The sequence below is a fragment of the Actinia tenebrosa genome, unplaced genomic scaffold (genome assembly GCF_029948245.1).
Source record: "Actinia tenebrosa isolate PJP-AT-01 unplaced genomic scaffold, QUT_ActTen_1.0 PGA_scaffold1__47_contigs__length_23844297, whole genome shotgun sequence".
Classification (NCBI taxonomy): domain Eukaryota; kingdom Metazoa; phylum Cnidaria; class Anthozoa; order Actiniaria; family Actiniidae; genus Actinia; species Actinia tenebrosa.
The window spans coordinates 19577612-19593896 of NW_028292578.1; the positions used below are offsets into that span (position 1 = coordinate 19577612).

Here is a 16285-nt window from a genome sequence, read left to right on the forward strand (position 1 = left end):
ATTGCAAAGCGCGCGCATGCGCATTATACATTTTTAATCAAGCAACACTGGTGTAGGTACTTGTACAGGTCTAGCTAGGTCTAGGTACTTTTACAGTATGTACAGGTCAACCGTATTGCGCAAATAGATTGTTAAACACCGCATAAGTAAACTGAGGAGATACCACCGTTTGATACGACGAGTACGAATCATTATTCTTATTCAGTGCCGTTTATATTACTAGCATATCTACAAAATCCTAACGGTCTGTAAATATGGTTTTGGTATTTCTCACTGCCCATGCAACAATCAGAGTACAGAATTTATCAATGCTGAACAATTCCAGTAACACTTCATGGCAAATGATCACCTTTAGTCGTACTATGAACTACTTGATTTTGTTTCTGTTTTTGCTGATGTACTAAGACACAACTCTTTCACCAATCCTTTTAGCTACAGGTAAACCTTAAAAACCAAAACTGAAAGCAAAACAAAAAAAGAAAAACCTGAAAAAGTAAAATTAAAAGGAGAAATGGAAGGAAAAATGCCAAAAAAAGTTCACTAAACCGGCCCTCATCGACAACCTTACCAATAAGTTGTTCGAGTAGTACCTGTGACGACATTCAAGGAAAAGACGATCGAGCTGATGCAAAATAGTTTTGCACGAAACTGGAGCTTCTTTAAATAGGCGCAATACAAGACAAAATTATTACATGCAATATAGCATCATTTACTTTGCAAATTGAAAACAATCATGTTTGATAATTGCAATGAGTATTGTTACGTTTTCATAAATTAATCAACCCACGCCTCCCCACGTCAGTATCCTTACTTCTACTCATCAACCCAAATCCCTAGCAATCCGAGTACTCTTACCTAGACACACCCATACCTTATAACGCAGTAATCCCCTCCTTCCACTTCCAGTTCCGCAGCCCGAACAAGAAATTCAGAAACTCAGAGTTGCTATATTTTGAACTTTTTTTGGTATACATGTTATATCCCCCCAGCGACAAATATAAAAATATATGCAAATCTTTTAAAATTTACTAATTATTGACAATATAGAGTTGACTCTCCCGTAAGCGACCACCCTCGGGGCCAGGAGAAAGTGGTCGCTTACGGGAGATGGTCGCTTAAGAGAGAGTTAACACAGGAAGTCCAAACAATGGGAATCCCAACACAGGAAGCCTAAACCATTTATAATTTGTAACTCACGTGTTAAAACTACTGTATTAACGATTAAACTGTTTTAATCAAAACTTTGAATGTGCTATGTATATTTTTACAGTTATGTAATTGTCAATATGAGGTAAATTACTGTATTTCTAGTGATCTCTAACAACGATAACAATAGAAATCTTTTAACACGCATGCATACAGTAATGTATTATGTGCAGTTATAACCGGGAAAAGACTCAATAGAGGTGCGGAATATGGGTTGGAGATCCCCTGCGAATATATCTTTTATGGAGATAGTAAAACATCGATGCCTTAGCTTTAGAAACATTTAGAAAGACTTAATTATGACGTCTCAGAATTGATGCATATTCAGTAGGATTTTTAAAAGAAAAATTCCAAAATTTTAACCCCAAAGGTGGTCGCGGTCGCTTACGAGAGAGTTTTTTTACACAGTTTATATGGTAAACAAAAAGGGGAATTTAAAAGGTGGTCGCTTACGGGAGATGGTCGCTTACGAGAGTAGTCGTTCAAATTAACCTTTCTACTCGATTTAGAGCCCATCTGTTTATAATTGATTAGTCCTGTCAAGGAATTAAGCTAGCATACTCACCACTTTCATTTCAGGAACACTTGACCGAGGTAAATGGAATAACAAATTGGAAAACACCTGCTTTAATTTGATCCAATTTGTCAAAGTTGCAAAAAAATGCAATAAAAACTCGCAATATTGCAACGCATAGTTGACTTAAAAAGAAGAGGAAAGAAACCAAATTACTGTTTAAAAACACTGAATTCATATTAAGAAATACTGCCAAAAGCGAACTTTTTATATACGGCATCATAAGTTAAGAACCACATCAGCATTACTGAACACTTCACGGCAACGACTGAAGCAAAGTGGTGGATATCTTCCACATCTTGATATTTTTTTAACTTTTTCGTATGAAGTTCTTCCTCTTAATCTACCTTGTTTGTTCAGCTCTTCGGCAACTCTCTCTGCTTCTTCAACCGTCAGGCCTTCTGGATTGGCCATATAGTTTCCCTCTTTCTGTAACATTTTCAACGTTTTCTCAATAGAAGGTTCCCAACAAAGCTTTTCCTTCAAATCCACCCACCTTTCCAAAGCTTCTTGTCTTTCTTGGTCATCGAGCAAGTCTTCATCGTTAATATCTTTTTCAATATCCTTTACTTTGTAAAGCCAATCTTCAGAGAACTGGTCGGGCAGCACGATGTGGTACATGATGGCCTGTAGAATCCAACATACTCGCCCAATATAAGACTGGCAATAATTTATTTCAACATTATTTTTCAGCGTTGGTTTGTCTTGGTTGAGTCGCTTATTAACTTCGTCCATTTCTGTGGCGTTTTCTTTCTTAAAGCTATAATCGGCTTCGTCGAAGTATTTCTCAAACTCGCCCATTACTTCGAGGATGCCGTTGTCAAGCCATTCATTAAATTCCTTCATTTCTTTCTCCTGGTCTATTTTGTTTTGTTCAACTGCTTTTTCCAAAGAATCTAGCCTAGAGTCTTCATCAAGAGTTTTGCTCAGCGTCTCCTTTCCCCCCTTAGGTTCATCTATTCCATTCGTCAGATCTAGTAATTCTTCAGTCCTAAGGTTACTGACTTCTTGTTTGCGATCCTCTATTTTTTTACTAACAACTTTGCTTCGATAATCGCTGTGTTTTCGGCCGCCATAAACATCAAGCGTCATCGAAACTGTCTTACATTCCATTGCCGGATTATAGTTTTAGTAAACTGATTCTAATTTATCTGAGGAAAAATTAAAAAATCACTATTATTTCATCAATCATTATTATTATTTTACTCATTTCATTTAAAGATTGTGATCATAAATAACTGCCTCGAAAAAAATACAAAAATATCAGATAAACAAACTTATAATATTCGTTTTACAAGAATAGAGGTGGATAGCTTAGCTCCGGTAGCCAACAAACCTGTCGCCCTCGCTCTTACCCCGTGTTTGTCGAATAGGAGCATGCATGTGTTGATTTTTGTTGTAGAAAACAGTCTAAAAAGGAAGCCAGTCTGTGTACGACTAATAAAAAATAGACATCTGAAAATTTTATTAATATTAAATGCTTTTAAACTAGCTATGACCTTGTTTTTCGTCTTCTTATAAGTCTATATAATAAGTTCAGTAAAGTTCGGTTCATATCTCGGTGCCGCGGTCGTGATGCTGAAAAAATCTTTCACTCATCAACAGAAAATCTGAATTTGTAAGAAAATCTGAATTTGCTCGAAGACTCGCGTCTCAGTCAAATATTTCACGATATTCATATAGACTGCGAGCAGTCCCTCTATTTCCCTTGGTCACTGTCCGTCTGTCTGTCCGTGTTGATTGGACGAGGAAGATTGGTTAAAGTCCCTGGGGAGAGAGGGGATTGGGGACTTTCCACTTTCAAGCGGAGAAACAAAAAATATTTAGTCCACTTTTACTTCAAACTTCACATATTCGTAAAAGGTCTATTCTTTACATCTCTTTGCAGCAAGCTCTTAAACTTTGTATTTTCAAGGGGATAATAAAAAAAATAAAAAATAAAAATATCGCTTCTAATTGACTAGTGAACATATTGAACTATTGAAATAATAAAAATAAAATAATAAATGGGATTTCGCAGTAGCATTTTCACAGAGTAGCTATTCATCCACTGTCATTCCAATTGTAATTTGGAAGTTGATTTTTGCGGAGGGAGCAAAGCCGGGGAACCCGAAAAACCCTTGAAGCACAGGAGAGAACCAACAAACAACTCTACTCACATATGAAACCGAGTACGGCGGGACTCGAACCCGGGTCGCCTTGGTTACGCCACCCGTGCCACATCGAAAAACCAAACAGTGCTATTTTTAGTTTTTTCCTTTTTTCTCCTCATCCTCAGTTACAATTTTTCTGAAAATTTCTGAATCTTATCTTGGGCAGAAAAAAAGTTATGACGCTGCTTGAAATATTACCATTAAATGGTTTGCCTTGGATGAGCCTTGCGAAAAATCAGCATCAAATCTTACAAATTCCTTGAATAATTTTTTTTTTTTACTATTTGTCGTTGTCTCAAATATCAGAGTTTTGCTAAAAATCACATTTTCGTCGCTGTGTTCTTCAAAACGGCTCCAAATTTTTCCTTCAAATTTTACTACATCAATAGACCAGAAAAAAATTTCGTTTCTTTCTCGGTAACCACTACCCAAGTATTTAGTACTTAGTATTTAGTAAATAGTTAGTACAAGAATTGGAAAACTGTACCTTCACTTATGAATCTCTTTTTCTTTTTGAATCAGACTGCGAAGAACTTTGGCATAGATGTTTTTCGAAGCTCGTCTGTCAGGAATTCTTCCAGATGTTAATTTCTTTTAAAATAAATTCCGTACATCATGCATAATATGTATAAAAAATTTTCATAACAAGCTACGTATTTAATAATAAAACACAATCACAGGTGATGGGGTCTCTAATCATCGGGTGATTCGTTGAAATGTATGTGTGCAATGCGACATTTTTTATCAAAGGGAAAATTTCGAAGTATAAATATGTTATTTCCCGGAAGTAGTCCAAGTACCATTGAAGGCAAAACTGAAACATAGGACTGTCTGGAAAACTTAAAGATATAAAAATATATCATAAACTAGCATTTGCTGACAATCGGTAAGAGTGATATACTAAATCATTTTAATCTCTCTTCTAATATATAACCTATATGATTCATGTTAAAACTTTAAAAATATTTTTATTCAGGCCCAGTTAAGATCTCTTTTCCATTTTTCAAATTGTTTATTCTTTCTGTCAAAATCACTGATTTTAAATTAAGGATTCGATTTTTTCTTCGACCAGGCATGTAAGTCAGTGGCGTTGCCTTCGAATTCTTAAGTGTTATAACACTTTACGGCGCCAAGTTGCATACTTTCCACAATTTCCTATTCTGGATAAAAGTAAATTTATTCATCAGTTTTGTCCACTTAATCTTAAGGCAAATTTAAAAAAATTGCAAAAACCTAATAATCCGATTTTTAAAAGAATTATAACAACATTCAAAGACAGTATTAACTCCCATACCATAATGCTTTGCAAGCTTCTTCTTTTGAAGCTCACCAATGCGACCCGGGTTCGAGTCCCGCTGATCTCGGTGTCGTATGTGAGAAGAGTTGTTTGTTGGTTTCTCCTCTTCTTCGAGGGTTTTTCTCCAGGTTCTCCGGTTTTCTTCCCTCCGCAAAAATCAAATTCCAAATTCCAATTGGAATGACAGTGGATGAAGAGCCACTCTGTGGAAATGCTACTGCGAAATCCCGTTATTATTTATTATTATTATTAGCTTCCTTTCCGTTCATGCATAATAAGTGCTCGTACTTTCTCGATCGAGTTGAGTAGTTCTCGATAAATCTTTTCTTACAGTCAAACCACCTCAAGCGTGAACACGTAGAGGCCATTAATGACTTTATTTTTTGGATTCTTGATTTCATTATTCGATTCGAACATTCATTATCGAAAACGAATCTTCATATATGCAGCTGAAATGCAAGAACAATTTTTTGTGCAAGGACTATGTAATATTAATGACTTACCTATTGTTTCCGCTAGAAACGAGAACCCCTACAAGCCAAGTTAATCGATTTTTTCAAACTATTATTATTTTTGAATATTGAAGATTCGTTTTCAGCAATGAATGTTCGAATCGAATAATGAAATCAAGAATCCAAAAATAAAGTCATTCATGGCCTCTACATGTTCACGCTTGAGGTGGTAACTTTTCTTGTCATGCAAAAATATTGCATTGTTCTTGTCCACAAACATGGCTGCCGTGAAAAACCTTCTATAGGTATGCCGCTAAGGTTATTTCATCTATTTTACTTTAGAAATAACAAACATGTCTGAAAGCGATAACATTCAACTTAAAAATGTTATTGAAGAAAAGAAAGCAAAGATAAGAGAGTTGGAAGAACAGAAAAAAGTGTTGGAAGAAAATATTATAGCGCACGATTCAAAGATCAAGAAATTGACACAAGAAAATCAATCTCTGGCTAAAGATCTTGAAAAAAAAAAAAAAGATTTTGAAAAAGAAAGAAAAGATCTTGAAAAAAAAATAAAAGATCTTGAAAAAGAAGTAAAGAAATTGAAAACATGGAATAGTGCAAAAGACAGCAATTTGAGTAAAATTCAAGAAAAAGTCAAAAACAACAAAATTAGCCATGACGAGGAAATGAAACGACTGAAAGAAAACACCAGTACAGAATTGGAGAAGCTCAAGGCCATCGCTTCTAACCTAACAAAAAAACTGGAGGAAAAGCAGCAGCAATGTAACCAGCATCTTGAACGCATAAAAACCATACAAGAAGAAAACAATAACCTGACGGTACCTAACTCTTTAGAACAATGTTATCTGTGTATTGGGCAATTGTGCTCAGATTTACAGGCAAAGATGTATCAACATGTTCTACCTGATTCTTATCCCAGCGGTTGGTCATATAAATTTAAGTATATAGAAAAAGACATCGAGAACCTGAAGGATGGTGACCCACGAAAAGCACAAGCGAAAACAAGGCTGGAATCTTTGAAAAAGAATATTAAATGGAAGAAAAAATATGAAAGAGTAATAAATATGATACAAAGAAGCCGAAACCAAGTAGCTCATCCAGAAATCCTTAATGCGGAAGCTGCACGAAAAGCTGTACAAGAGCTCAATGAGCAAGGAAAGTTGAGCGGAGAAATTGACAATGACACGGTTTTAAAAATAATTGAGATGTGGGAGTATTGTCATGAGAGAGAAAATTAGTGTTTTTACAGACTAAGCTAGACATCAGTTTCAGTTTCTAATTACTATTTCTTATCGTATGAAAACAAGATAAAGAACGATCAATTAGTTATGAAAAATATCGATATAAGATTTCAGTAAGGCTAAGTATGCTTTGAATTTACAAGTGAACCTCTTAGCTCCTCCATTAGCATGCACACCTCTGGTTACGCCCTAAACACTTTTTACCCCTTTGCTTAGTTATTTTAGAAATATTCCTCGTAGACCTTTCTATACATTTACCATATATTCATATATTAACTTTAGCTTAAGCTATGTTTAGTTCTAAGATTTTTACTCGTATTACTCTTTAATAAGATATCAAGCTCAGGAATTTACTTATTCCTTTAGCCAATCAAGACTCAGCGATAAAATCATATTGATTGTAGAATGACACATGTCATGAAGCTATTATAAATAGAGCTCATGTAATTAGTTTAAGTCAGAAGAGAGAAGAAGTCAGAATAGAATAGAGAGAACAGAAGAAAAGAGCCAGATAAAGTAGAATAAAGATCCCGGAGCTCGTACTGAGAGCGGTCGTCCCGTAACAGTATCTATCGACCTAAGGATCAAATATAAAAGTAGAAAAAAAAGGTTCAGTAGTCTCCTCCACAGCCGTCATCAGTCTCGGTCCCAGATCCTCACGCGGGCTCTCTCCACTAGACGTTTGATTGAATAGTACAAAGAGTACACAGAAGAAATTCAGTAACTCTTAATATATATATCTTGCAATGCAATAAATTTAACAGGTTTATAGCTATTTCAAAAATTGTTGAATACTGAATGCTGAAGGAAGGCATTGTGGATCTCGTTAATTTGAAACAAAAAGTAAATATACGGCGATTTTTGTCTCGGATGGAATGCACTAAAAATAAGATAAATAACTTCAGAATATATTTTACTTTGGACAATATTAAATAGGACCCAAAATGCATTTCGGTCTCGGAATACACTATGTAGTATTTAGTATTCAAGGTTTTTTGAAAGAGCTGTATACACTTATTTCAATAAAGTTAGTCACCTGAAAAGCTATACAAAGGTGAGACCGACAAGGATTATAGGTAGTTACATTTTACATGTTTCAACCGCCTGATAACTGTGGATGGACTCGAGATCTTCTACCAGTTACAAGTTAACCTCCTCTTAGCATCCTCAATTGCTGCAGTTTGTTACAAAAGCTGTACTTGTTGGATATAAAACATTTCCCCATGATTCTCAGCTATCACAGCTTTATAGGTTTTTGGTGACTAACTTTATTGAAATAAGTATATGCAGTTTTAAACTAAGTGAAGAACCCAGAGCACAGTTACAACTAATACTGTTTTTTTTTATTAACATTATATTACATAAACTGTACATAAACTACTACTGACAATGCTCCAGAGAAGTAGGTTGTCAGAGAAATTTTCGATTTCCAAAACTTGGTCTTCAAAGCAGAAGCCTTATGCTAATTTTAAGAAAAGGCACAACGCGTGTAAGTTTTGCAGACATGATTCAGCAACACCTCGTGTAGATTTCCAACTACAGTGACTTTGAATTTAGAAACTCGCTCAAACAAACGTTGTGATGACAGTATCTTATTAATAAAACACCAATTACAACGTGAAAAACGTTTTTGAAGAATTGCTAGAGTTCATGAAATACCTTGGCTTGTCTTTCTCCGCTATCCACGTCTATTAGCAATCACTCTCTCGATTCCTTTAGAATCAATTGTAGAAACGTTAACTACAAATGCACTTTGTTTTCATTCTTTTCTTTTTTTCCGAGTAGGCAAGTTTTTTTTTCAAGTCGCTGAACTTCTTCCAGAGTTTTCTTGGAACGTTCTTCCATTTATTTAATCTTTGAATTATTACCGAAGTAGAAAGTTTGAAGCTAGTAGGTTTAATTTCAAAATTAATTCAGCAAGTTAATTCGATTTATCTCTTTTGTACTCGGATATTCAAGTCAATAGAAAAGAAAAGAGGAAGAAAATAGGACCAAAGCACCAATCACTGCGGCACTCCACAATCCTTGTCACCTTATACATCTTAAATATATCTACAGATAATAAATACTACTTTTACCTGTTCTGCTGTCTCGGTCTCCACACGGGTGATCTTATCCTGGAAGTACATTCTTTGGTTCTCGAGTTGATTGGTCAAACGATACGTGTACTGTTAAAGTCAAAACCATAGTCAGTCATCAAATACTAGCACATGCATGTATGCATTTACAACCGCAGAGGTGCAATAGATGGCTAGTTATGGCAAAGTGACATGATGAAGCCCACAGTGACGTATCGCAAGTCTTTCTACAGACATTCACACCAGCAATGGATTGTCTGGTTAAAGGTCCTGAGTTATAATAATAATTCATATTGCACTCATTTCATAACCAATCACATGCACGAGCCTCACAATAACTGCAATCAAAAGTCTAGACGCTTTATATTGCAGCTTGTCAAACTATTCGACTGACAAAAGACACAGTCATACGGAAACTAGCCTGCCTCACTAGCTATAGAAAGTGAAGGCTATAGAAACGGTTGAACAGTATTTCACGCGCATAATTCGAAAAATACGTATAACAAACAAGCGGCCACCTGCAACCAAGACAAGGCAAAAATAACGAAAAAAGTATCCCCAAAAATTAAGTTGAACCAAACATTTATAACTTAAAAAATTAAATATTATAAGCAAAGTAAATAAATATACCTCAAGCGTAAGTGAATCCAACTTTTCTTCATCGCCCAGCTAATAAAGAGACAAAAACCCGCCGTAAAATGAAACACTGCGCGATTACGAGCAGTCATTAAAGCTAAGCGACTCCCTTTAGTTGTTACTCTATGCATTTCTTAGTTACACAAATATAGCATAAGCGTCATATGCAGTCAGTTATCTGCTGTATTTCGTTTCTAGTCTACGCAGCCCTTTAAGCAGATAAAAATTTTAGAGAAAATGGCCATGTGACGTGAATGGTCAACAGTTGAACATATTGTACAAAATAAAAAGGCAAAAGGTAAAGGAATACGTTTTGTGGACCTGTGACAGAAGTAAAGTGTTTGAACTTGATATTCAGTAAAAATCGCATACACTATCAACACTCAAGGGTACACCTTCGTCTCGTTCTTTCTGGAAGAAGTCTCTAGCTCATAGAGGTACCTACCTGACCTTGCGCGGGCCCATACTCCACTAGCTTACCGTCTGTCTTGTTTTGGATTAACCGATGAACATAATTGTCTGGAAACAACGAACCAAATGACATGGAAATATATTACCAAAGGAAAGAGAAAATTCTAGTGGTTTTCCAGGAACTTTTGTGCGCAAACTCTGAAAATCATCTCAAAACCACATAAAATCGACAAAAAAGAAAAAGAAAAAGAAAAAGGAAAAAAAAAAAAAACAAACAAAACAAAAGAAAAACAAAAGAAAAAAGAACAAAACAAACAAACAAATAAATAAAGGGTACAAGATGTTATTTTTGTTCACCAATTTCTATTTCCCACCCATGCTTGAAATCATAAACGCTCCCTAACTGGGACTGACATGAAGAGAGTTTTGCCATCAAGTACCTCCAGTATAATCCCAAACACGCTGCGTTCCCAGCTCTAACGAGTACGTGTGTTGAGTTTTCTCATAATGCCTGAAACAAAACAAGTTGTGGAGAGCAAAAATAAGCGCAAAAAAGAACACCAATACCTAGCGTGCTTGGGGTAAATCAGTTTACCACTCAAAAGAAAACCCGTTTGTAAGAGGACAATATTAATAGCGTTGTTTCAATACCTGTACGCATGGCAACCAGCATAACGTCCACATCCCACGTGACCACATATCAAGCAAATCCACAAGTTCTAAAGATAACAATTGAGCGAGTTATGGAAGAAATCTAAATCAATATTATGAATGGAAAACTTCAATTAAACAAATATAAAATCTGGTCATTATTATTGAGACCTAAAGCCTTTGAGCACGGCTATTCACAGAATGAACGTTAACTGGAATTTAGATTGTTGGGTTTTGAGACCCGGTTCAACGAATTTCTCTATGTAATGCCGAGTCCAGGAATAGACGACTTGCACTAAAAGGTCACGTGACGAGGTCAAACGAGCAAATGAGTCAAAACGAACTCCAGAAATGAAAACAGCACCTCAAATTTAGTAAGAGGGCGAAGTTTCAGCTCGAGATGTTGACTATAGAAGAAATGACATTAAATATAAAATCAAATATTTTATAAGGACTTGGATGGTAAAAGTGTTGGTTGGTAAGCGTTTGGCATCCAGCGCATTTTCCCATACAAATCCTCATAAAACATCTAATTTCATATCTAATGGCATTTCTCCTGTTTCGCTTATTATGAGCTTAAAATCCGCCTCCCTACTAATGCAGAGGTGCTCTTTTCATTTCTGTTTTTTATTTTGCCAGAATTGCTCGTTTTAAGGAAGTTAGGGTCACGTGACATGTTAGTGTAAGTCGTTTATTGAACCAATAACCCTTTAATAGTAGTAATAGTAGTAATGTTCCTACCTCTGTTGAATCACACGTTAAGCACCTGTTCTCGCTGGTTGGTTCAGGGGTTTGGACATATCTGCAAACTGGGCAGCTGTTGAGGTAGAAAAAGAATGAATGAGATGATTTGAGTTGAAAGTCAAGCTTTCACAGAAGTCTGGTTATTACAAACGGTGTACCTTGTGTCTGACCACTTGGATAAACAGCTTCCATGAAATGAGTGGTTACAGAGGATTGTAAGAACTCCTTCAACTGATTCATCCTGTACGAACAACATGTAGAGGTGAGCTTTTGTTTTGAACATAGTTAATAGATGAAGTTCCTGTTGAAATGCATTTTGCTGTTGCTGCTGCTGCTACTATCGTTTCTGCAGTTGTTGTTTTTGCTGCAAGTACTGCTGTTGCTGCTGCTTCTATTATTGTTATTCCTCTTATTAATTTAGATGTTTCTGATCTTGAAATTGTATTTGACACGGTTATTGGTACTGTCAGCACTGTTGTCATTATTGATGTTGCTGTTGCCCACCGTTGCTTTTGCTACTGTTTCTGCTACTACTGATGCTCTAATCGCTTCTCATAACAGCTTTCATATAAATAACGGCCTGCACAAATTTCAAATCACCTTTCAATTGCTGGCTTTCACTTAGCCGGGAAAAGTTTTTGAATCTCATTATCTGTTCCACATGGTGGTTAAACACTGACCACCATGTGCTATCAGCCAGAAAGAATTCTATTGAAGACTTGCAATTCATCTGATGAACATTCAGCACAACATGAAATTACATCACTAGTGCAACTCAGCAATAACTGAGTAGAAATACCTAACATACCATTCGTTCCAAGCAAACTGGACACTTTGGCAATTCTGTAAGACCAGAACACGGTAAACTTGCTCCCTAGTAAGCAAGAAAACAGGACACATCAGGAAATTCTTCTTGAAACAATATAAAATATGTTAAGTATACCTGTGAAGATTTCAAGACTTCTACTTTTGCTACATAGACAAGATGGCAGACCTGTACATTTAAAGAGGAATGTGTCATAGTTGAGAATATGATATGAAAAAAAGCATTTATTGATGGTTATCATGTCGGCCATGTTGGAGGAATTTAACAAAAGAATTTTCAAGGAATTCTTTTGTTATATCCTCCAACATGGCCACCGTGTCTTTTGTTATTTCATTCACTCTTGGGAATGGTTGAAAACCATCAATTGACAAAGCGTTTTCTCACCTCTTCTTCAAGTGAATTGTATTGGTGGCCATTGTAAGTGTTGTAAAATTCATCCGCTTATTCCTATTTTAAAAAAAGGATTACAAAATAACTTGTATAAATCTCGCATTCTGATTGGTTGGGAGCACATGCTTTACAAGAGCACACAGCACATGTGCGCACTTTCAGTTGCGTCATTCCTATCCAAAGTAACTGTTATTGAAATTTGTATTTTATGAAAGAAATGAAAACCTTGTTTGCTGTGCTGTGTGGAGTCAGAAAGCACTTGGGGATTGGTAGAACACTCGAGAAGTGTCGAGAAGCACTCTGCTATGCATCATGTTTCTCCTAACACTTCTCTCGTGTTCTGCCAACCCCACTTGCTTTATGATTGTGCACAGTATGCGCGCCAGTTTTCTATTTCTTCAATCTTGTATGAATTTTAGGACTGACAGGCATAATTGTAAATGGTAAAAAATAGCACAAAAACTAAATAGCTCTAAACACATCTATTTCTTTTGTTTCCAATTGTTTAATTGGTGCTATTTTGAACTATTTAGTTAGTAGTATTTCACGGATGTATGGTTTGCACTCTAGCGGTATTTGCATAAAACATTGTCATGGAATTAAAATTTATTTTGATTATTTGTACCTGGTTTTTAAACTTGATTAAAGCCATGTACTGGTTTGGTGTGGCGTCTCTGATGATCTTAATGTGTTGTATAAACTCTCTACAAAAATTACAAAACCATAGTAACAAATTATGTCAATAAAATTAAACATTTGCTATTATCTCGGGCATACTTAAGGGTTTTCTTGCCAAGTTTGGCATTTTTTCTACCTTGTAAAACTACACACTTAAAATTCCTATTAAAGGGCCACATTTGCATTAGTGGCAGAGTTATAGAAGGGCTTTACCGCAGCCATGTTCTATGGCAGGAACAATGCACTGTTATTGCATGAGGTTCAATTTTTTTTGTGCCCAACAACCTGTTCTAATTTATTAATACTTTATTAATATTTTTACGAGAAAATAACTAATAACACATACTCTGAGGGAGCCACAAACTGTAAAAGGTCAATACATGCAAGCTTTGCTGGGACTGCAAGCATGCAGATGGTCTGACTTCTGGAAATTCCTTTGGTGAGCGACGTCATCTCACTGAAAATGAACAAATCGTAAACATGAATAAAGGTAACAAGGACAAGCCAACAAGCATGATAGCTCAGAACAGCTAATTTTGGAAGGAAAATATTTCTCAAAGGTATTTTATGTGACACAGAAACTATTATGACCAAAGAAAAACAAATAAATCCTTAAAATGAATTTCATAAAGCGTAACATTACTCACTTGTTTTTATAGATATGGAGAATTCCTTTGACGGTCTCTACCGTTGGATTGCCAGAGAAGAACCCAATCCTCCCCATCCACTGGGATGTTTCATCTGCTTTGGCTGTTAGTCTATCCTCAGTATCCACTTTGTCTTCATCATTATTTGTTGCTTCCGATTCCAAAGATGGTACATCTTTTTGCTCTAAAGCATTGTATCAAACTTTAACCTTACTTTCTCATTAAGAGGCATTAGTGAATCTAGCCCACAGGTCTTCCATCTTCCTTTCAGAGCATTACATGATTCCCCATGGAAGCAAAACATGAAGTACGCATAGTATTGGATAGCTATTTGCATATCTAGAGGATCTAGGGGGCAATATTCTCCCCAACATCATAAATATGAGGACATTATTAAGTGCAAATTAAATCCCAATTTAAATTCAAGACTGATAAAATTGAACTTTGAAGTTCAAGAGGAAGAGAGGAAGAGAGACTCTGCTAGCAGGGAACCCCATATAAGACTCGTTCAAAAAAATTGTACCTCTTTTAAGGGTTTCTATAGTCAGTTCTCCTAGTTCTCTTTGTCCTTGGTTTAGTTTTATGTCTTTAGGATTAAATGCCTCTGATTTGTTGGTCTTAGTTTCCTCCTCTGTAGATCTTGAAGATGATTCAGCTGAACTGCTTTGAGATTTTTCTTCATTTTTGGGGGTTCCAGCTGATGACATTTTCTTTTTTATCTTAAAATCTAAAGCTAATGAGAGCAAAGTAAAATGACTGTTATCAGAGGCATCTGACAGTGTGAATATTTTTTGGTAGGCATATGGTAAATGTAGGTAATTGGGTAACTAGTAGATAGGTAGGGGGTAGGTAGTTTACGATATATGTAATTTGAAAGGTAATAAAATTAGATTGCTTGGTATAAAACGACTTTGGTAGCCAGGTGGGTGGGTGGGAGGCTAGGTGGGTGTGTGGATGGCTAGGTAGGTAGGTAGATAGGGAGGGAGGTAAGTAAGTGCCATGGGTATGTAGGTGGGTGAGTGGATAGGTAGATAGGTTAAGATAGATAGGCTGTGGGTATGTACATTGGTAGATAGGGAGGTAGGTAGGCAGACCTATAGCTAGATAGATAGCTTGGTAGGATGTAAGTAGTGATGCATAGGTAGGTGGGCAGGAAAGTAAGGAGTAGTGTTATATGGATGGGTTACTCTCTACTCCATCTATTAATCTTCTAGCAGGGTAAATTAGCTGAGTAACAAGGGTACGGGTACTGGGTGGGTGGGTTGCTTCTATATATCTTGGGGGTTCACATTAGCCATTTTTAATTTAAAGATACAATCAATCAATGTTTTCACTAGAGTCTCCTATATGCAGCTGCTATTAGTGTTGTTACTCAACATTCAGTAGCTAATTAGGGGAGTGAGTGTTGCATGCACGTGTGACGACAGTAAATAGCAGCTGTCTAGAAGACAAACATTATGGTTTTGCATAATGACAGATTATCCCCAAAGGATAAATGTTCTATTGTTTTGTCCTACAACATGGCTGCCGTGAACCCTCTGTATAATTAGCTACCCAATACAAATCCCTTAAAAAATAATAAAAAGTATTCAACATGTTTATATATACACCTACTCACAAGAACGCTGTCACGATATTAGAACATTAGTAATTTAGTGAGAAAGGAATAGATTAAAAGACAAAAGAAAAAGTTCAGCTTCAGTTACTTTCTTTTGTTTTTTAACATAATTCCTATCCCACTAAATCACTAATATTCTATTTTCGTATGACAACGTTCTTGCAAGTAGGTGTATACATATATAGAAGTTATATTAACAGTGCTTTTGTGAGTTAATAATCAAAGAATCGAGAAAACCTAATGTATTTTACAATGAATGACCTGATTTAGGCAATGGAAATACTAGCTAAGGCTTATTCAAAACGAAAAAGGGGTAAAAATTAGAAGAAAGAGAGATGGCGGCGTATGGCAGCCAATATACTCACCACAGAACTCGAAGTCATCTGGACAATCGTATTCATCAGCCAGCTCTAGTCTTAGTACAACTAGAGAGATAGACATTTAATTGATATCCAAGCAATAAAAGGGCTAAACTCAATTCATTTTGCTTCAATATTTCAAACGTTTCATTTTTTTGTCAAAAATAAAATAAAACAAATAAAATAGAACGTTGCGCCCGCGATGACCCAGCGGCAGTCCGCAAGCATGTTACGCATCACCAATTGTCGGCCTCAGGTCTCTTTTGCTTCACGGTCAAGATGGCGGACGAACTTGAACTTTTT

General features: G+C 36.0%; 2 protein-coding genes across 2 annotated transcripts; one reads left to right on the forward strand and one right to left on the reverse strand.

Moving 5' to 3' along the window:
• Positions 1 to 2886: 2886 nt before the first annotated feature.
• On the reverse strand, positions 2887 to 16151 carry LOC116308933 (BRCA1-associated protein-like). The gene is given in 16 exon segments (XM_089032969.1): positions 2887 to 2931; positions 9023 to 9112; positions 9653 to 9691; positions 10104 to 10177; positions 10510 to 10580; positions 10721 to 10788; positions 11462 to 11537; positions 11623 to 11705; positions 12273 to 12338; positions 12408 to 12458; positions 12675 to 12737; positions 13306 to 13384; positions 13705 to 13815; positions 14006 to 14189; positions 14529 to 14738; positions 15989 to 16151. Coding segments are annotated over 16 exon segments (1350 nt in total). The 5' UTR covers positions 16065 to 16151; the 3' UTR covers positions 2887 to 2922.
• Positions 6204 to 9031, forward strand: LOC148910052 (uncharacterized). Its single transcript, XM_089032971.1, has one exon. It carries the CDS (start codon positions 6369 to 6371, stop codon positions 6939 to 6941), a length of 573 nt encoding a protein of 190 aa, XP_088889097.1. The 5' UTR covers positions 6204 to 6368; the 3' UTR covers positions 6942 to 9031.
• Positions 16152 to 16285: the final 134 nt, after the last annotated feature.

Bases quoted from the DNA above. Each gene is read 5' to 3' on its own strand.
- LOC148910052 (XM_089032971.1), top strand. From the start codon at position 6,369: ATGAAACGACTGAAAGAAAACACCAGTACAGAATTGGAGAAGCTCAAG.